At 36.2% G+C, this 22205-nt stretch overlaps 1 protein-coding gene across 29 annotated transcripts in view; it reads right to left on the bottom strand.

Moving 5' to 3' along the window:
* Positions 1 to 22205, bottom strand: part of RIMS2 (regulating synaptic membrane exocytosis 2) — a gene marked incomplete at both ends in the record, with an annotated part of 495649 nt that overhangs the window by 206059 nt on the left and 267385 nt on the right. For 14 of the 29 annotated variants that reach the window (XM_082499090.1, XM_082499091.1, XM_082499093.1 and 11 more), the window contains 6 exons: positions 11394 to 11506; positions 12724 to 12770; positions 17299 to 17422; positions 18227 to 18322; positions 20168 to 20291; positions 21970 to 22037. In XM_082499090.1, coding sequence (XP_082355216.1) covers positions 11394 to 11506; positions 12724 to 12770; positions 17299 to 17422; positions 18227 to 18322; positions 20168 to 20291; positions 21970 to 22037 — 572 coding nt within the window. Of the gene's footprint in view, positions 1 to 5680; positions 5729 to 11393; positions 11507 to 12723; positions 12771 to 17298; positions 17423 to 18226; positions 18323 to 20167; positions 20292 to 21643; positions 21853 to 21969; positions 22038 to 22205 lie in introns of all 29 variants that reach the window. The other 15 variants (XM_082499115.1, XM_082499116.1, XM_082499117.1 and 12 more) reach the window with 3 other exon arrangements.

The following is a 22205-nucleotide window of genomic DNA, read 5'->3' as shown; positions in this document are numbered from 1 at the left end:
CACAGAGAGACTGGGATGAAAGAAAATCTGACAAGAAGTCAAGGCAGGAAACTGGAAAGGAAAGTGAGAAACGGGGAGTTAGACTAGCATACTGAACATGGAAAATGAGTTTGGGACTAGGACTGATCTAATTCTGACTCTCCTGTGCATAAGTTTTATGACAATATTTGGATGTTAATGGCATTTTCCTACAAGAACCTTGTCTTTTATATTCAGAAGGAAAGGGCAGCCATTGAAGACAGGCAGGTACACTCCAACAGGACCGAATTCCATCCCTTCCTTTTTCCCCAAGCTCTTGTGTATTGAGGGGTGGGTCCCTTAAAACTTGTCTAGAGGTATTTACAAACTGCACATTCTTCATTGTCTGGGAGCCTGGCATGAGACCCCAGAGCCTGATTTGTAGTGCAAAGTAAAGTGTTGCAATTGAAGTCTGAGGTGTGTATCATGTCTGGACAGAACCTGGTTGTCTCAGACTCTGATCATAGTTTCTCAATTCTTAATCAATAAATGCAGGACAATCCTGCCGCACCTGAAAGAATATTATATATATTTTATTTTGTGGAATAAACATGGGATAGCACATGTATAAAAGAAAAGCTGATGAGGAAATTATTTTTTTTCTTTTATAGGTTTGTTGAGTCCTAGACAGAAAAGACTCCTAACACCAAAAAGTGAAGAACATTTATTCAATCCAGAGGGTGAAAGCCCCACAAGAATTCACGGGTGCGATGCTCAGCACTGAAAGACTTAAGCAGCTAACTAACCAAGAGGAATCTACAAACCCCCCATTCAGGAGTTTTTTACACATGCAGGAACGGCACTTTTAAAAGCTTAGAACGTCTAAGAAACTGTGACGATACAATCCTGATCTAAATAAAGAGAAGGCTAAAATTACAACACATAAAATACGCCACAGGAAAACCGTGCTGGCTGATGTTAATGTGTAAAAACTTCTCCAATAGGACTTTTTTGACCTAGATAATTTAGGATGTAAGCACCAAAAATTCACTTAGAAAACTGGATAACCTGAATGCTTTCTAAAGATCTTAGATCTGGAAACTTAATTGCCACACATGCTCATAACACTTCCCTTCCGTAGGCTATTCCCTAGGCAGATATGCACCTAATTCTTTACTAAACTTCCATTGTAACCTACATTCAGGTAAACAGGCATCTAAACTCAATGCATCCTGAAATTGTGAGATGGTCTGTCATCCACAGAGAGGTGCATCTGCTGCACTCCTTGAGACAGGCTTCCAGGAAAGAACACCTGCCACGCAGAGTGCAAGAAATAAGAAATCTTCAGCAGTCAGGTGATGAAGGGAGTAACCAGGGAGGAGAAGAGATGAGGGTCTGGTCCCATCTTTGTAGGATTCTGTCTGCTTTTTAACCAATAGTGGTCTAATACAAGATCAATACGCGTTCTGGGTTACAGGTCTGGAATTCGCTACACTAAAATTAAGCTTTCTTTGCTACCACCACACACTTATATTCCAGCCACACAATATCTCAACTTCAGATGAGACTTCATACTCCAGAGAAGAAAAGGACCTGCAATAACACATTTAAAGGGATTTTTATTAAAGGCACTTTTCTGAGAGACAGGCTCAATCTCTTCAGTCTAAACACGGCTTAAACCACAGATGTCCTGTTTCTGGAATGAGTCTCCCCCACACAGAACAGTTAATAAAAGTGGCTACTCCTGTTTGGTCCTCTATAGCCTCAGAAGGATAAGCCTTCCTCTGGAGAATTGGCTCATCCTCTGGAGTATCCTGTCTCAAATAGAGTTATCAGGAATAGTTGTCCTTTGTTTGGGCTGGAACACTCACTGCAGATACTGAGGTACTTAGTTCATTCCTTCACCGGTACAAGTCTAAGCTCCTCCCCAAGGCACCTCAGGCTTATTTGAAACTAGCATAAGTTATATAATTTAAACACATAAATTCAGTTTACTAGATTTCATCTTTTTTCTTTTAGATCTCAACTAGAAATTTTGTTCACAGCACTGACTGAGGTCAGAGTTCTAGAAAAGAAGTGATCGTGTAATTAGGACCCATACTCTAATACATACTCGTAAGAGAAATCACTTAAGAAAATCTAGATAATGTTATTATTGCCACTTCCTATATTCCTATCTCATGAATGCTTGACTTTTTGCTTAACTATGCAATTCTAACGTTGTTTTATGTAAAGCACATAGAGGCACACCATATCTTAAGTGATAACTTTAGATTTAGAAACAGAGAATATTTGAAGTTTTCAACTCTATGCTACACTTTATTTCTTTATTTGTTATCTAAGGGTTGCTTCACAAATCTCAGGGAAAAAAGATAAAACTTGTGCCACTGGGAGAGACTGCCTGCCCTGCAGCTGCAGTGGATTTCTACCACCACAGCCTACTCAAATATCACTAGGTTTGAGAGAAATCTGGCCAGTCATTTTTGTTCTTCTGTTGTTCATTATAATTTTTCCTGTAACCTATATAGCTGTTTATTAGTGTAATATTTTGGAACTGACATACTACTTTTCTTTCTTTCTCACATTATTCTGAAAGAAGAGACACACTATCAGGATCCGTTGTTGAAAAAAAAAATTAATATAATTCTCAGTTTATTTTAAAAATGCTGACAGCAATTATTTTATTTGGACTTAAGCTTATGGAGGTGCAGAAATTGCCCTGAGATGGTAAAGTCTTTGGCGTAGCTGAGGTGAACTTTGGATGTTGTTAAACATACCTCTAACAAATCCTGACTACTGAGGGCTGCTAAACCAAACTATTATTGTTATCTGCTTCAGTTGCTGTCTGATAGGCTGGAAAAAATACAAGAAAAAGCTATCAAATTGAAGAGCTGCTAGGATATGAAGGCCAGAAAATTATGGAGGTATTTAGGCTGCCCTAATCTCGATTGCTTTCAAAAATTTCTTTTTTAATGGCTTCATCTTGATTTCAACAATGCCAAAGAGACGCATGCATATATTTTTATACATGACCAAATATACTGATGTTCTGTATTGAAGCCAAAAGGATGTCTGAATTTTTTCAAGTTAGAGAAAAAACAGTGGCTTCATGGCAAGTCTGGCTCAGAAGGAAGCTCCACCAAGTAAACAAGAGATACTGCATGGAAAACACAAATGTAAGAGCAGGTCGTTCCTTACAAAGATATCGCCAAGCATCACTTTGGAAGTTAGAAAATTGCTGGTATGCTCCTGAATCTAAAAGTTCAGGAAATAAATGCTCCCTTTTCCAAGTACTTTATAATTAGTAAAGGTTCAGGAGAAGAGTGCATGGTAGGAACAAAAGGGAAATTGTGTGCTTTTCTTCCCAATAAAAAATAAAGATAGTTTTTAAATCATTCGGTGATACAAGAGCTAGAAAATGAACGGAATGACATGGCGAGAAGTGTGGAAGAGGAACTTCTGCCAGAATCTGGGACATTTATCACCAGGATCAGTTTCAGACTAACAAGTAAAGAAGAGGCAAGGAAGAATAAAGATGTGCATTTCCTGATGAGACCAATGAAACAAATAGGTATAAAGAGAAATGTTTGGAGAAGCTCATTGTTGTAGGGAATTCTACAGACACAGCTATACCACAGCCCACAATGTAACATATACTTCCTGACAACCATAAACAACAGCTCAGAGCTCTGAGTTTGCTAATTTCTCATGCCAAAAAGTAACCAGAGTTCTGCACGGCTGCTGGACTGCTTCTAATACCCGTCTTTAAAGATCACTGGAGAACTTCTGTTCTTCTCCTGCATTGTAAACACATCTTGTATTAATCCATTTTAAACTATCTACCATCCCTACTCAAAGTGGGCAGATGGGGGACTTAGTGTTTCAGGCTAGTTGTAAAGATGTTGCCAAGGTCATACGTTTCAGTTCTTCAGGAATTCTTGTCACAAACGTTATGTTTAGCTTTGACTGTTACTGAGCTCTGCAAAAAACTGTTAGAGAGGTCCACAATGACTCCACAGACATTGTGCAGAAACAAAATCGGGGCTAAAGACAATTCCTATCTACAAGATCAGAAAAAATCCAACCGGAGGTGAGAGAGTAAGCCTCATACACTTTCACCTCTTGCTGGATATGCTCTACCAAACTTCAGGCTTGCTTTCTTTTCTTAAATGACTGCCATAATCATTTGATCAAAGTAATTTATTTTTTTTTTATTAGAGGATATTAGTCTAAGTAGAGCTGTCAATTTTTATGTCTATTTCTTTATTTTATATAATGTGATTAAAATAAGGAAGTACTACATGTTACTTCTACATTACAGTATTTCATGAAACATGCAGGTTTCAGGCAGACCTGAACAATCATCATATCATTTCTTACTTTATTTTGCACATATCTAAAAAGAAAATAAATATTAAAAGACTACTTATGTCATATGCAATATTTACCTTTATGAACTACTTAACAACTTGTGGTTGAATATGTACCCCTCTTTGATTTCATTACCATGAGCACAAGTCAGCTTTCTTATTCATGCTAAAGGATGTCTTAAATTTTTAATGCAAAGCCAGTTTGTGTCAGTAGCACATAATAATATGTTAACCTAAAACATTACTAACAAGACATTACTTTTTTAATCTCAATATTTTTTTTAGAATTTTTATTTTGAATTTATATTTAAGCAGTTGCAAGGACTACTTTCGGGAAATAATATATTGTGAAAAAAATGTACTTTATCAAATATGAGTCATAACCAAACCATTTCCTACAGTCTTATTTAGAATTCTTTTATAAATATATATATGATCTTTTTCCATTTCAATATGAAATTTAGTCATCTCATTCTGATCGTTTAGATTATCCTTTACATCTTTCCTTGAGCAGTTGATCAAACAAAACATTTATACAGCTCCCACACAAAAGATTAACATCTCCATAAAGATATTTTGTAGAGAAAAGCAGATAATATTCTATTTACAAAAAACTGAAAAACATGCAGCAAAGCGAGATAAGCATTGTAACGTATTAGTAAAACCTACTTTTGCAGTAATCTACAATACCTTAGGAGTTTCCTAATGAAAAAAGGCAAACAACTTGTACCTAAACAGAATTCCAAAGCTAAATAAATTCAGTAACACAATGGGAGAATTCAGATTTTTTTTCAGAATTCAGATTTTTTTATTTAAATAGAGTTTTTGTTATTTTGATGTACTTTTAAAATGCAAGAACCAAGTTTCATACAGAAGAAATGTGCTTCTTTAAACAAGGTACAATTTTTTTGCCTGTCTTCCACTCAAGGCGCTACTATTACTTGGAAAATGCAAAAAAGGATGTGTTAAGTAATGACAATGAATGATTTAAAGAGACATTCATCTTTATATAATGACCTTAAGCGCAAAATTATTTATTGCTTAAACAGTACACACATTTTGTATGTGGGATGCAAAGCCACCATCAGTATTGAAACCTGTATGAGTTTAACATTGAGTAAACAGCGAACAACTAGTTGTCTCTTTAAATTTTAATTTAATATTTTAACCCCCATGCAGAATTTTACAAGCTGCTCACAAGATGACATGAAACTTGTTAATATGGCTTAAAGCAACACACTAAAAAATGGGAAAACGAACTATAATGTAACGTTTTCCTACTATGCATTTTCCATAACAAACAAAAGAAAAAACCACAACTTTAGTTTCTGTCAGGCAGACGAAGTCTTTACCTGAACCCTAGGAACAAAAGGCGTTGTTCTTCTACTAAGGCTTTGGCTCTGGTAAGCAAAATTAAAGAAAAAGCAATAAAACAAAACCAAAAAGGACAACACGCTGGAAACTAAAAGACCAAAAGTAAAAACAAAGACACACAACTATTACTTTAAACACAGCTTTACACCAACAACATATTTATCTAACACAAAGTATTTTAATGCAATGCATAAATTAAATCTGCAAATCTGTTACCAAATCATATCAAAACCCTGTGATGGAAATTCTGGTCTTAGGGAAGTCAGCAGGAATTTTGCCACTGATTCCCCAGGAGCGAGGATTTCACTTTACAGGTCTACAGATAACATTTACAGTAGATTTAGAAATAACATTAACAAAAGGAATAGGTCAGCAAAGTGTGATTTAAAAGTGGGGTAGGAAACATGAGTTCAGCTTGACCACCTCTTTCAGGAAGATCGCAGATGCACACACAGAGACAGAAACAAGTACAGTTCACACACCGACACCTTTGGTTGCTTTCTAGATTAAAGCAAGTAAAGCAAAAGGTTTTCTCTTTTCTGCAACTTTAAGAGTCATTTCTATAAAAAGCCTTCCTCAATATTTTAAGAAGAATTAAAAGAAAGTTGGGCTATCTGCTACTAGCACTACATGGGGGAAGATATAATCGATGTTTTTCAATTCTCTAGCAATCGTGACAGAAATTACATATGGTGTATATACAGAACCCTTGCATGAAATGGGATCTAGAGCATTTTTGCAAACCTCGTAGTTGCACTGCACACATAGGTGCACTTATACCTCTACTTTTGTGATGTAACACTTCAGACCACACGCAACCTTGTGGCTTCCAGTGGCTACATCAAGACTACATTGGTACAGGCGAATTCCTGGACCAGCAACAAACTCCAGCCACTCTCCATCTTCAGCTTGGGGTGACAGCTAATGGAGTGGCACAGAAAGGGTGCTGAGTATGGGGAATGGACAGGAACAGGAGCACGTGTTGGCCCGCAGAGGGGCAACGAGTGGGGGAACAGGAGCACGGGGGTAGGCCACAATACCCACAGCAATCTCACAGACTCGAATCTCCTTTACCTCCCTGCTCGGTTTTCCTGAGATTATTGATCTATTTCAAAGGGACGGAAAGAAGCTACTACTCAGTATTCACTTCCGTAAGAAATGTACCCAAAGTATGGAGATAGGCAGTACGATGATGGTTCTGTCACCCTCCTTGCTTACTTGGCATGCACAGATGCTGGAGAAATCTGCTCCACAAAATGTGTGAAGTAATCTGTTCTCACACCAAAGCAAGAGGATACGTAAGAAAATTTGACAGTCTGGATCACGGGTTTTGTCTGAGGTACTCCTGTCCTCTGCGAGGTGCAGCAGCCGCGCGCTGCCCCCACCCCCCCGCACAGGCAGTACCGGTGCCAGAATGGGACCTACTCACGTACAATATAAGTAGATCTTCAGTGTGCTTCTGCTCCGTATTACAAGAGAAATACAGATACTCCAGAATATCGCAATCCTAAGAGGGACAGAGTATCTCCCACCATGCACCAAGGACCCTCACCTGCCATATTCTGCCTTGGAAATGGAGGGCGATAGGCACATTGCATGCACTATCTAGAACCTTCCAGTTTTTGATGTTTGAGCAACAGTGATTTACTTGTGTAGATGTAGAAGGAAGGGGAAAAGGAAAAGGTGAAGGGGGAGCATGTCTCATACTCGACCTCATCCCCCCAGTATGCCAACATATTATGTCCTTCACAATGTACAATATCCTCTTTCTAATATGCTACAGATAATGCAACTATAATTAATATACCTGTATTTTTATTGCTTTATAAACTGAGTATGTATGGAAAATCTATTGAAGTGGTTCTGTTGTTCAGCTGTATAAGGAAATAGATTAATTTTATAAATGACATTGCTTTTCTGTTAGAATTTCCACCAGTACAAAAATGAAATATTGTAATTTTATACCTGTATCCATTTACATGTTCTTCTAGTCATGCTATCAGTCTCTAAACCAAACTATTGCAAAAGCAATCCAAGTTATACTTTTCATGCAGTATTGAAAAAGTAGCCAGAATGCAGTAATGGAGCGAAGAGCACCAACACACAAAGAATACTGACTTTTTCAAAATGATATTAAATGAAAAACAAATCAGTGAAAAACCACAGATACGGGAACCAGACAAAGCAAATAATAATAAAACAATAATTGCAATATCAGCCAGACACTCCCCTGAAAGAACAACGTGGATCAAAAATGCCATAAAATAAACTGCACAAAATACAGATAAATTACTTATATACTTCGGTAAATTATAATACACAATATTTTACTGTAGCTGCACATAATTTCTTCAATTAAATATGTATTTGGGCAGAATAATTACTAATGGAAAGAAGATTTCCTAGCTATGTGAGATGGCTTGCATCATGGAAATCCTATTCACCAGCTCCGGAGTGTCACTGTAACTTCAACAGAAGAAAACAGACCAATGCCAATACAAAGGAAGACATGGAAGACTGAACAGGCAAAGACATCCCTGAATAATAGAGAGTCATCACTGCAGCTAAACTGGCTAAAACCACACTGAACATAAAGAAATACATTCCAAAACACTATTAATATATAAACTCTGGAAGGATCTGTAGCACTGTCTGAATAAGGATGCATATATCTAATTATTTATTCAAACACTTCAGACCTCCACCCAAACTGTAGGTATCTCTACTTCTGCCCACAATTCTTATATTTCACAACCTATTGCACACAGTTGCCCTAACAGTGGCCCATCAAGACTACGTTGTCCAAAAGTACCAAAACCACACGAAACAATTCCAAAGTCTTGCCTATCATCCGTTCCCTCAGATTCATCGCACCTGTCCAAATTCATGCACCATGGCCCAGAATGTTAACTGACCCACCACTTCCACAAAGAACAGCACCTTGTCTCCACCTACTGCCGGGGCTCTGTAGCTATTCTCCTGCCTAGGCACTCACCGTAAAGAGCACATTCCCAACTATATTTGGAATTTAGAATTTCCTGCCATTTTCATCTTACTCAGCTATTCGGAACGAATGAGTGTTCATCAACTGTTCTGTCAGAAAACAGCTGATTGAAAACACGGAAAACCAAAATACAGAAGCTCGTCCATTTTTTAGTGTTCAAACTAAAATAGTTTCGGACCTTCGGAAGACTTTTAAATTCAATTTTTCTCTATTACTTCACCTTTGTTAAAGGTCCAAAATTAGAAAATCTCAATAGTCCATTCTAATTTTTCAAAACATCTCCAATGCCACAAAGAGTTGTTTTTTTCACTAACTCTCCAGTTTCAAAGTTTCAAAACTTTTTAAAGTTTAAAGTTTTAACCCAAAATTTTAAAAAGTGAAGGAAAAACTATTCATTGCACTACCTTCGGAGACACATAAACTCCCAAATTTGAAAAGTCAAAAAATTGTGATTTTTCAAAATTAACTGAAAATATCAGATCAAAAAGAAACTACAGATATTTACAGGTTTAAAGAAAACTGTTCCTGAAGAATACTTCAATTGTCTTAAAGTCATCTTTTTCTAGAAATATATTTTAGCCTACACATTTCAATGTGCCGTTAGGTGCCACGCTGCTCTCTGTCCACAGCATCTTCAGACATTGTGACAACCATCCTGCCTCACAAAGCAAAAGATTTAGCACTACCCTCCCAAAGCCTTGAGCCAACAGCAGCAGGAGCTCCGTTGTGCCGTTTACATGATAACATGAAATACAGCTATTTCCAACTGTTCTTTAGCTGGTGAGGTACCCTAGGTGTCCAAATTTTCAAACTGTCTTCTAAAGCTAGGTGTGTACATTGGTACTTTAGAGAGTTAGTGCGCATTTCTGACCTCAGTGTCAGTCAACTGGAGCTGTGTGTTCTCAGATATCAGCTGCTCTCTACGGGAAACAAGGATACTGTGTAGTAGGGAGTATTGTATATAAGTGCATACAGTATATAAGGGAATACAAAGAGGACAAATGCAGGAAAGATCTTTAAATGCCTCCTAACATTATTTGGTTTCCTTAAATGGAAAGAAATGCTGTCAACTTAGTAATAAAGGCATTGACATTTTGAAACAAACAAAAAATAATTAAAAATAGGAATGATGCCTTCTTGAGTTAAACACTGAATGCCTGTGCCATTCTGAGACATAAAACCTTGTGAATTCTCTTATTCTTAGTACATTAGAATACACTTTCAAATCTCCTGATACTATTCTTATTCATCTCAAACTGCAGTATCCTATCAAACCACAAAATCAACAGACTCACTGACTTTCCTAATAAATCCTAATCTTAAACTCCCAAATATTTTGTTTCTGAAACTGAGAAAGTGCAGAAGTCCGCTCTGTGTGGTTCTTATTTAGATCATCATTCTGCAGTCTCTGTGCATTGGATGTCTGAGCAGCAAACTCGGGATCTTCAATGTCATGCTGGGAGCCAGGAACCAAAACTTTCTGACAGCCTAATCTTTTACGAGATTTAGCCAAAAGAGATTTCTTTCTCCCCTGTTTCCACTATCAACAATTTTTGCTGTCTTGTAAAACTAAATTGGTTTTCAGAATCCTGGATCTGTGTGTTTTGACAGCTAATGTTCATGTTCCCTTGCCATTGTAATTTGTGCAAAATATTCTGCACTCTCCAGTCAAGATTTGTAGTTTTCTACTTATCCAAAAGATTGAGTCTTTCAAAGTAGTTAAGTACAACAGGCACAGAAAATTAAAAATCATATAGTATAGATGGCTGGTCTGATGAGCAAAACAAATAATGTCTCATGCATTGCAAATGGAGCCAACATGGCTGCTGAACAGACAGAAAAATATTTCTTCTTCTCCTCTATCAATATCATTAACCATTTCTATGAGACCTATACACAGTCTGCTTAGATTTTTGCATGTTTTTATGGTGCACTCATTATCTTAACACAAAGAGCTTGGAAGAAATATGAATGTGACATCGTCAAACTTGTTTAACACCAGTTTTGCACTGCTTCCATTCCATTTTCCTCTCCTATTCAACATGTACCAGGCCACAACTGAGCACTTTTGAAAAATCACACTTTGGAGTTGTAAATGACACAGAAAGGCGCACAAAACCCAAGTTCTTTAGTTTAGTACAAAAAATTACCCCTTTAAAGAAAACATTTAGGTAATGAACTTTGTTCTCAATGAGCGTAAAGAAAAAAAGTAACACTGGTACAAACAATACAACATTAGTAAACAATCAAAGGGACAGCTGGGGAAAGGTATATATCAAGGCTAGTGCATAATTAATAAGCAATATTAATGTCCAACCACACAGGTAATAAAATCGACCAACTACACATGTAAGTGTTACAGTTGAAAAAGTGTATACACTCAACAGCACAAACATAACTGGAGGCTAAGATTAGGCCTTTCTGAAAATTTGACTCTACCAGTCCAGCTTAATAGATATATATACACATATATATGCAAAATTCAACATATATAAAATTTCAAAACTCTAATAAAATGGAATGTCCTTATGAAACTATGGCCCTGCCTACACTGAGATATATAGCATTAACCAAAAAAATTAGCTAGTTTAACAAGAAATTTATGTTAGAGGTAGATTGTACTCTGCAGTGAGAGTTGTATATGCTGGAAAAAGCACAACACTAATATTAATGAAATGTTTACATACTGAAAGTTGTCCAGACAAGAACTGTGGAACATCCCTTAACATGCCAGGACTCATAGGAGAAGTCACTGAAATAGAAGGTCGGTCCATTTTTTGAGATTCAAATGAACTAGAACCTGTAATTATAAATAAAAATATTTTATAAATACTAGCACTTATGCATTTTTCACAATGTTCTCTAAAGAAAAATGGTACAAATATAACCAAGCATACAATAAAGTTGTGATAAATATCACTTCTTTATCCATTTAAAATTACAAAATAATTATACTCAATCTTTTAGTCCTCAGATGCAACCAAAAGCTTTTCAAGTTTATTATAGCTGCAAAATGTCATCTGAAGCATATACAATAAAAAATAGTTTATTCAAATATTTCTGACTGTAATTATGTCAGTAAGTTGAAGGCCCAAAATTCCTAAATAGCAGTTATTTTTCCCTTTGACCATTTTACTGTGGCCAAAGGAATTCAGTCTTCTGAAGGGCATTTATTCTCTTCTACAATCAGATTAATTTTTTATTAGATTTTTACAAAAACATCAAGAAGCGTGTGACAGTTTTTGTGCACTTCATTTCAAACCTACAAAGTCTGCAAACTGTCAGAGGACAAGTTTTGACATATAAAACATAAAGTAAAAGTGAAGCATTTTTATAAATACAAAAGACATTCCACATCTCACAAAACATAAAATGGATTTTATTTTAAGACTTGGCTGATCAGTGAAAAGTTATTGGAGGAGTTTTTCACATCATTATAATCAAGTTTATGCCACCGCATTTATTCGCGGCTTCTGTTATAAAAGAGTTCTAAAACAATGATAAAAAATAACTCCAGGCTGAAATCCATCTTATCAGATCTAAGCCAAAGAACAAGTTATTTTCCACACATGAAATACTGGTTTTGCTGATATAAAGAGTGCTGAGTGTTTTTAATAAAGTAGAAGTATTCTGATTTCAAAGTAGCTATCTCTCAGGTTGTAAATAAAGAACGTTTCGACCCCATTTTTAGTTTATAAGGTTCAATTGAAATGCAAAACAACAAAACAGGAAATTAAAAATTACTATTAATGTTCCCGTATATGAGTTAGAATTATGGGTTATTTCAATCAAAAATAGCCTAAGCTTATAAGCAAATGTCAAACCTAAACCAAAACATCCTGACTTTTGATAGTTTATTATTAAACAAAGGTAGATAGAAAATACAGTAAGATGACATATTGAGACAAATACGGACAAAGAGACGAGAGCTATACTGACTGTAGATGACATTTTTCAATCCATTTGTGCTTACATAAAAGAGAGAGAAGATTTTCCTACCCCACAATTGAAACTTACTGGACTCCAGCTGTGCATGTGTGCTGTCAGGTATTCTGGGAATGTCCCTGAAATCAGGAAAAGTAAGACAGGCTGATCCTTTATCTAACAAGCATACTCAAATTTCAATTACACTATAACACTTCTCAAGCCACCACGGAACACCTGAGGAAAGGTGTATGATCCTCTGGCTATCTTCAGCCATGGGGAAGATTTATCTTTTATCCAGTAAAAATAATTTCAGTTGCAAATTAAAGCCTACAGAACAAGTGGTTTGGTGAATGCAGGAGAGACGCTGCACAGTCACAAATGAAATAATTCAGAAAATAAAAAAAAAGAACAATGTCAGTGTTAATGGTAGACTAAAACTGTGAGTAGTAGACTTTATTATGACATTATACATTGATTCAATTTATTGGACCTTCACTCAAACATACTAGACTGCTAATAATGGCTATCCCAATATGTCCTTTAGTGTCCTTGAACCCCAAATTTAGACAATCTTACCTTTTCCATGACTAAATAAGATGAGCAATTTCATTTGGCAAAATTGCATACTTGCGTACAGACGAGAGGTTGCATCACCTGTATTAAGTTGGGTGTACAGCCATGTAATTTTAAAGCACTCAGTCCCAATGACTAAGTACTTCATTACACCCACCCCAACCTGAAGGAACATATGCTTCCTGTGAGGGGCAAACATTACTGTAGGCTAATATAAACTATCAGTATGCTAATATATTATTTTGGAGGCATTTGAGCAAAACCAAGCCAGTTGAAGAGCTTCAGCTCTTCTCTGTTGGGCAGCCTCTGTGAGGAGAGGCCGTGGCTGCCCTGTGCCAGACACAGCCGGACACAGCCGGTTCCAACAGACCCACCGCAGGGCTCAGCTGAGCCCGTCGGCCAACATGGCGGTGCCTCTGTGATAACATGTTTAAGAAAGGGTAAAAAAAGCTGTGCTGCAGCTGTGAGAGAGAGGAGAGAGAGAAAAAAAAAAAAAAACCAAAACAAAACCCAAGAGAGAAACATCCCCGCAGATCCCAAGGTCAGAGAAGAAGGAGAGGGAGGAGGATGGACCACAACCCCCGCTGCCCATCCAGCTGCGCTGCTTGGCAGGGAGGGGAGGTAGAAGAGCCGGGAACAAAGGAGTGAATTTGAGCCTGGGAAGAAGAGAGGTGAGGGAAGGTGGTTTTATTTTTGTTTTTATATCTCAGTATCCTATTCTCTTATTAATTCCTAATAAATTAAATCTTCCCTAAGTCAAGTCTGTTCTGCCCATGATGGTAATTACTGAGTGATCTCCCCATCCTTATCTTGACCTGTGAGCTTTTCCATCTTACTTTCTCCCCCTGTCCTGCTGAGGAGGGGAAGGGAGAGAGTGGCTGGGTGGGTGTTCGGTGGCCAGCCAAGGTCAACCCACCACTAAGGTATATGAAAAGAAAGGGGAAGTTAAAAATGCTTTTGGTGATATCTATTGTCTCATACAATGAAAAAAAAAAAAAAGTAATACATACAAATCAAACTTATCTAGTTACTTTTTAGTATACTGCTTCCAAACATTTTTCAAGGCTCACTAGAAAGATAGCTTTACTAAGCAGATTGAGGAATCTTTCCAAGTGAGCTGTTGCCCAGTACTCAATAACTCAAACGAATCAGAAGGCATCCAACTGCTGTGACTACCCGCTATAGACAAGGAAAAATCACTGTCTCTGTTGTTAGTAAGCAAAACTTGTCAGAAACGCTATCATTTATCTTTCTAAAGTATAGATTTCCCAGTATTTCACAGTAGTGTGAATGGTATTTCTTACCAGGGGCTCTCACTGAGATAAACAGATGTAGGAGAAGCAGAATTAGTTTTAGGCATCTCTTTACATTTTAAGATATGTTCCACTGCAAGTAGATTGTGTAGAATAATTGATAAAACACATCATTCCTTCCAAATTCAAAACAGTAGTAACTATGAAAATAACAAGCATTTTTAAAATAACTATTTCTGAGAATATGAAAGCAGAAAATAGATAAGTTCTTGTCTATAAGAGACAGCTTAGCTTGTTGTCTTCAGTTTTCAAAGCAGTCTGCCCATAATAAAATGAAGAAGAACTAACAATTGTGTTTACTGGAATTGGTTTTGTATAGAGAATATCAGGATGTGACAACAGGTTCTCTTTCTCAGCTAAGTTAATTGCCAGTAACCGTCTGTAGATTTCTGGCATGAGTTAGCGCGCTGCCATGAGAGCATCAAGAGACTCTTTTTATAAGTAATACGATCTACCTCAACACAAAAGTGAAATCCTTCAAGTGGGCATCAATTATTCTAATTGAAATAAAATTATCACTTCTGACATCTGGTAAATCTGAACTTTTAATGATTTTAAATACATTGAAACTTTCTTCCCTGGGGCAGAACACAGACCTATGGTGTTATGTTTCCTTGGGCAACCATATGATATTCGTTTTTATAGTCTCTTTGATTATGACCCGAAATCTTCTAAACTAAGAAAATAATACGGTATTTCCAGTTCATCAGCTCAAGTCTCACAAGAAACATTTAGGATGTCATATTGTCAATATCAAAATCCGAAGAGTTACATACATCTAACAAGAATCTAAAACCTTACCAACTGGCAGAAAGCATTCATCACTGACACTTCAGTTATAAAGCCATTTAGATTAGTATTTAGATTAGGGGAAAACCCTCTTCTAAATTTACTGCAAAAAGACACTGGGAATCAAGTACACGGAACAACTTTTTTCGGCCTGATCTTGCTCAGTTCTTCAGACTATGTGGCAAGCATTTAATGCTGAAGAAGGCATCTTGAGAGCCCACATCCCTTTCTTTAGGGAATTACAGATGAGCTGCTCTAGTGACAGCAAGTGGAGCCCATGGTAATATAACAGAAGACATGATGATAAGGAAGGTAAGCAACAGACAGTAAATATAAAAGCACAAGAAAGAATACAGGAGGTTTCACACAATGAAGAGAATGTAGAAAGAGAAAAAAAAAATGAGTATTTTCAAGATGCCAGCAGTTCCTTGAAACTTTTGCTAAAAACTTCTGTTTGAGAGACATTATGAAATATCTTAAACCTGTATGAAATGAATTTGAAACCTCCTTTTCTGAGACATTATTCTTCTAGTAGTGTAGTCTGTCCCTTAGCATTACTATTATACCTAAAAGTCCCAAGTTATTGCAAAGGTTTTTAATGACAGGACAGTTGATATAGCCTTTACCCTGAAGGTGTTGCAATTCAATATGTATGTAGGAGAAAACTTCTCACCTCACTGACAAGATAAAGTAGGTTTTGTTATTATCAAGTTTGTTTAAAATTGTCAAACCAAATTAAGTTCCTACATATTAAGTTCCTTATGTGTCAAACACATTAAGTTCCTATTATACCTGAACTGCTAACAAATTATCCTCACTGAAATTCCATCCTCAGATTATATGGTTCTACCTCTTAATTTTTATTTGTTGTGTTACCCATGTTTCTCATATAAAGATAACTGTGTGCATCTTATACAAAATAAAGGGGTAAATATATTTATGAATATATGTTATAGAATCAGAGAACAGCCCGGGTTGGAAGGGATCTTGAAAGACCATCTGGTCCAACCTCACATGGAAAAGGGAGCCCAAATGAGATTACCTAGCACCCTGTCCTGTTGAATCATATATATCATAATAAATTCTGTGGGGGAAAAGAGAAAATTTTTAACAATTATAGGCAGCTTCAAATTCAGTGGTAAGCATCCCCCTCTTCACAGCCCTGATGCGATCAGCTATGGAACTTCCAATGGAGAAGTAAAAAAGGGGTGGATGTGGCTGTAGGCTGTAGGAACTTGGAAGAAAAAGAACAGATGAAGAAGGGGAAGTATTCGCCATCTGATATAACCAAGCAACTACAAACGCCCTAGTGCTACGCAGGAAATATTTAAGTATAGACATTGAGAAATACGTCTGAAAGTTAAGAAAACTAGGCCATATAAAGCACCAAAGAAAAAGTCCCACACAGTACTAGCAATTCATTCAGATATGTTCTGTATTAGATAACATGAAATAATTTAATAGATTTCATAGATGAAGATGATAAGAATGTGGATTTGAGAGTTTCCAAAGCATGTGATTATGTCATTAGAATATTGTATTTGGGGCAAAATGCTACATTGCAGGCTTTCAGTAAATAGAGTTCATCAGTTCATAGACCAAATATGAACATATAACTATATACATATTCTTTAAAAACAGGAATGGAGGAATAAAAATCAAGAGTCAATAACTGCAACAATAAAGAGTACAACCACAGTTTCAGAGACAATATAGGCTGGATGACCAACTAAACAGCCACAGAAAGGAACCTTTTTTTGACCGTATTAGTAGATAGTGCCTGAGACTCTCAGAGAATACAGGCTTTCACACCAGCTCTTTTTACTTACTGGTGGGATCTATCATTCCAGCTATGGTTTTGGTTTACAGAATTTTGCATACAGTTTTACTGTTTACAGTGTTTATGAATCCGTTTAATATGCTCTGCCCTAGAAGTGAAATTTAACAACATTTTTTCTTATTTAATACAAACTTTTACAAAATTACTTACCCTATTGGTCTTGAAACAACAAGCTCCACTTGTGGCTCAGGTTTGGATTCTAAAATGATGTTATACACCTCCTCAAAGGTGGCTCCTTGTAGTAGCCTTCCATTCCATTCTAATACTTCATCACCTACAATTTCAGTAATAACACTTTGCTTAAGAAGTCTGTTGTGGACTGTACTTACAATGACAACTTAAGCCATTCTACTGTCAGTTCACTGCATTGTGAAGCCTGTCCTGTCGAACAAGTTTGAGGTCCTTCATACAGCAAAATTCTGAGTGTTAAAGGTTTTCTGCAGCTCAGCTTCAAATACGTAAAGATCAGTGAAACAATAATATCATCAGTTGGACCCCTATTGAATTAGATATAGCTCTTACTCACTTTGGCAGCTGGGGCTCACAGAAATCCCAACATGCTCTTTAGAAAATGTAGATCTTTAAAAGAGCATATGTCGTCAACTTACTATTTTGAAGATCCATTTATCTCTACAAGTTTCGTATTTAAGGTTCAGATAGTTCTTATGTTAATAGGTAATATTTCTTGCACATTCTCCAATCTAGCAATCCATGATTTGCATGTTGGGATAGAAGCAGTTTCTTAGCTGAGCTGGTTCTGTTTGCACATTTGTAAGAGCTTGGTTTGCGCTAAAGGAAATATACACCACAAAATGACTGGGCAGGACACCAGTGGAATATTGAGTATAAAAACATGATTCTATGAATAAAAATGTTAAAATACGATTTTGAACAACATGAGAATTCATATATTTAACAAAAGCAGCAATGTCAATAATCTAGTAACTGAACGTCAGGTTGAATTATGCAGTAGTTCATGACACCTATTTAACATAATTTCAAATCTAATTAAACTCGCTTGCTTGTTATCACCTTCAGAAAAGCAACTCAGCAGTATAGATCTATAGCAGATACATACCTGGTCTAAGATGCCCCACTGTATCAGCTAAGCTTCCTTTTTTAACTTTGGTGATAAATGCGCAGAGTCGACCTGATTCAGTCATCTTTCCTCCTACTACCTGTTTCAAAGAGGAAGTATTTTCATAGAATGAAAATTACTTTAAATGACTTAAATGTTCTGGCAACAGAAAGAAGAATTCAACGATTCCCTTATTTTTTAGGCAGCCCAGATAAGACAGATACACTTGAAAAAACACCACAGAATGTTGGCAATGACAGGTTACGTTTGTATCTATTCTGGCTATTTGTGTAATATAAACACAGCGCAAATACAGAATGCTAAAGCTTTTAAACTTCAGCAAATGTATGTGTAGTAATTCACTGTATTATAAATTACCACCCCCAAAAAGTAAGGTATTGGTCATTAGACTGCTTACTTCAATACCTTTTAACTGAAAACATTCTGTTACATTAATGTAATGGAACTCATGATGTTCACACTAAGCATCAAACATCCCAATTAATCAAAGCCACTTTGGCTGGGCAAGTCAGATGAAAATACTTGTCATACTGAAGATTTCTCTACAGGAAACTTCAACAGGTTTGACCGTAATATTTATCTTGGAATCAGGAGATTCACATATCAGAATCAGTTATAATGGCATAATCTTCAAATTCTTAAGGTTTCTTAATAGTATTCATATTGGGATTTAAAATCCAGTTTAGGTTCTTTTCAATAATGTAAATATTTAAAAATTCAGGTCAGGAATAACTGCTGAAAATCACTCTTTTCAGACATCTATAGAGATTAAAAAATAGTTACTCTTGAATCTAAACTATTCATGAATCTCAGTGAAGAGTTCATCTTTATAATAGAAGATTTTAGAATTTTAAACTTACAAGTTTAAACAAAAAGTACTTCATAGTAGCACTGCTAGTCTCTTGTCTTGCATTTTCCAACATTAAGACAACACCACACATACCAAAAGTGATGCTCAACTGGCTTCTCCACTGACTTCAAAATAAAATCATTTGTCAATTAAATTAAAAATTGAAAAATTTCCAAAGCATGTTAGTGTACGTTATAAGTAACTACACTGATTTAATCCCTATTTACAGTGTATGGCTACAGTCTTATCCATGTACCCAAAGTGAAGTCACTGTCAGTTAAATAGAAAATGGAGAATTAATCAAACTTCTTAATCATTTCTCACAGCAGGGATGTTAAATCAAAATAAATACACTCTTGTTTCTTTTATTGTGTATAATTCATTCTCATTCTTGTATTGCTGGAACTGCAAATAATAATATCTCACAAAAATGATATCAACATATGAGCTAGAAATAGCTTCATAATGTGTTCTAAGAGTAGTGCACCGTGAAAAAGATGCAAACAAATTACTTTGTGATAATATACAACAAATATTAAATATTTTTCTGTCTTGTATATTTAAAATGTAGTAAATCAAACAATCGGGGGGGGGGGGGGGGGGGGGGGATCCAGAATCAGGCTCTTCCAGTGGCACACTCTGCTCTGGATTGAAATGTCATTAACTTCCAGATGTCTTCCAGATCTTCAAAAGAGAGAATTTATCTTTCACATTTCTCCCCTCTTTCGGGGAACAGAAGTTATGCCATGGCGCAATCCTCAATACTGAAGAAAGCGGACAGGGCTTGGCTTGCCCAGCAAGGATGCCATTAGTCCCTTGCAGAGCAGACATTCTCAGCAAACTTGTGAAAACATCCCTAGTCTTTCAGAAAAATACAATTCTTTGAGCCTGTCAGGGACTCTGTAAAATTACTCTTAGTAATTGATATAAAATGTCTCTATATTGCAATTTTGAGAATGGTAAGACATTACAGGTATCGGTATACATACACCATACAATATGAGAACACTTTCATTATAAAGGTAGCTAGTTTAACTGAGAGAGTTGTTAGTTCCAAAATTATTCATCACCAACCTTCAATCCAAGCATTGCTCCTGAGTCTCTAGGCACACTTCCATCTTTTAGTCGCTTATTTAACAAAATCCGACCAATGAGACGGTCTCCATCTTTGGATGGTTGCCAAGTTACTGGATGCTATCATATGGTGTTAATGGAAAATACAGTGAATAGAATTTTAAAGAAAAATATTTCAGTAATACTTCTCATTTCCTGATATGTTTCAAAAATTTCATGAAAGTATTATGATTACACTAATATTTAATGTAAAAGAATAACAGAAAACTGTGCTGGAAAAGATTTATTTGGATATATAGTCCATCACAATGTATGTCTACTATTTAATAACATTATCTATTTTACTAAATCAAATTTTTAAATATATAGAATGATCTTCGCATCTTGCTTAGACAGATATAGACAACTATACATAGTTATCTACACACTATGAGTATCACACCTGACTACTGACAAAAAAAACCTGTAGAGGTCTAGTATAAGAGTAATACTGAAAAAGAAGTTTAACTCAAAACAGAAATGTGGTGTAAGACATTTCTTCTTTTTCCACTATTCCAAACAAGTCAGTTTTCTCTGACTGAAAAACTTTTTCAGCGTTTTACTTTCTCTCGGTAGTAGTATATTAAATATAATAGAATACATTAAAAGGTATAGTCGTTACCCTATTTAAAAGTATTGTTTCTTTCTTGGAATAATTACTTCACATATAAAGCATAGTTACAGTGAACTTTATCTTCCATTACTATACATGGGCACAGTTATACTTGTATATTGGCATAATTAATAAAATTTTAACATTTTATTTTGTGTAATCATAGTACTTTTTCACAGAAAAATACCATTTCATGCTCTATTTCATGCAAAATTAGCAGGCACAGACAAATCTGCTCCCATTACGACTAATAACGCTAAAAAGATTTATCATAATCTCCACCAAACAGAAAGCAAAAATAAAAAATACCAAAGCAGATGGCAAAGCCTTTAATTCTGCACAATACTGCACAAAAATGGCATGGCAACAAAACAAAAGAACAACCATGACAGTGAAAGGGAAAAAAGAAAAACAACTTTTCTGTGCAGAGAGACCAAATTTTCTCCCTTTTTCACCTGGGCTTTAAACTATTAATTTAATTTCAGCCCCAGGAGCTTGAACAGAGTAAATCAAATAAGCCAATCAGTAGAATCCTTATAGTTAATTACTTTACACTTGAAGGTAATACCATGATATGCTACTATGCAACCATAAGAACACATTCCTTTACGCCTCTCAATTTTTTTCTTAGGCTGCCAAACAGTAAAAGCTGCAAGCATGCAGAGACTTTTCATTTGTTTTTCTTTTCTGCACCTTAAGAAACGCTACATTGTCTCTAGAAACACCCTATCTTTTATTTTATGCACTATTTTAATGAGTGACAGAGAGCAAACAAAGACCAAATGAGCAGGTTAAAATGCAGGCTCCATAATCTCAGTACCTTCTCGCTATGGCTATGTTCCTCGTTTAGAGTTGTGCTACTACACGTATCTACCCCAGAGTCTTTTATCTGAGGCTCAGACCATTCCAAGTCCTCTTCCAAAGAGTGGCCACCAAAGCACACCATTTTCTTTTGCCTCTCGGATAAGGTGTTAGAATCCAACAAAACTGCCTGCTCACTAGTTTTTCTTTTTCCCCTTTGACTGTCCCCTATAGGTGTGGGATAAAAAAAAGGATACAAAAAAGAAAACATGCAAAGGTGTAAATAAAACAAAGGAAACGTGAAATGATAAAGGAAACTAAATGGTAAGGCTCCACATGTCTCACCAAAGACATTGGGGATGCCTCACTGCTATGCCAAGACGTATGGTCCAACCAGTTGTAATCCATGTCTCCTGCGAGAATCAGACAGACAAGATAGTGCAGTAAAGGAAAGGTGAAAGAAAGGACAGACAAAGATACAGCAAAATTGTAAAGACTTCTGATTATCCTATCTGATTCATAGCCTCTGCTAGCAGGACTTGCAAAGTGCTTCCAAGAAGAATTTAAGGCTCCGACAACAG

The sequence above is a fragment of the Vanellus vanellus genome (genome assembly GCF_965231255.1).
Source record: "Vanellus vanellus genome assembly, chromosome: 2".
Taxonomy (NCBI): Eukaryota; Metazoa; Chordata; class Aves; order Charadriiformes; family Charadriidae; genus Vanellus; species Vanellus vanellus.
The sequence above is the reverse complement of the archived record's forward strand: the minus strand, read 5'-3'. Positions and strand labels throughout refer to the sequence as shown.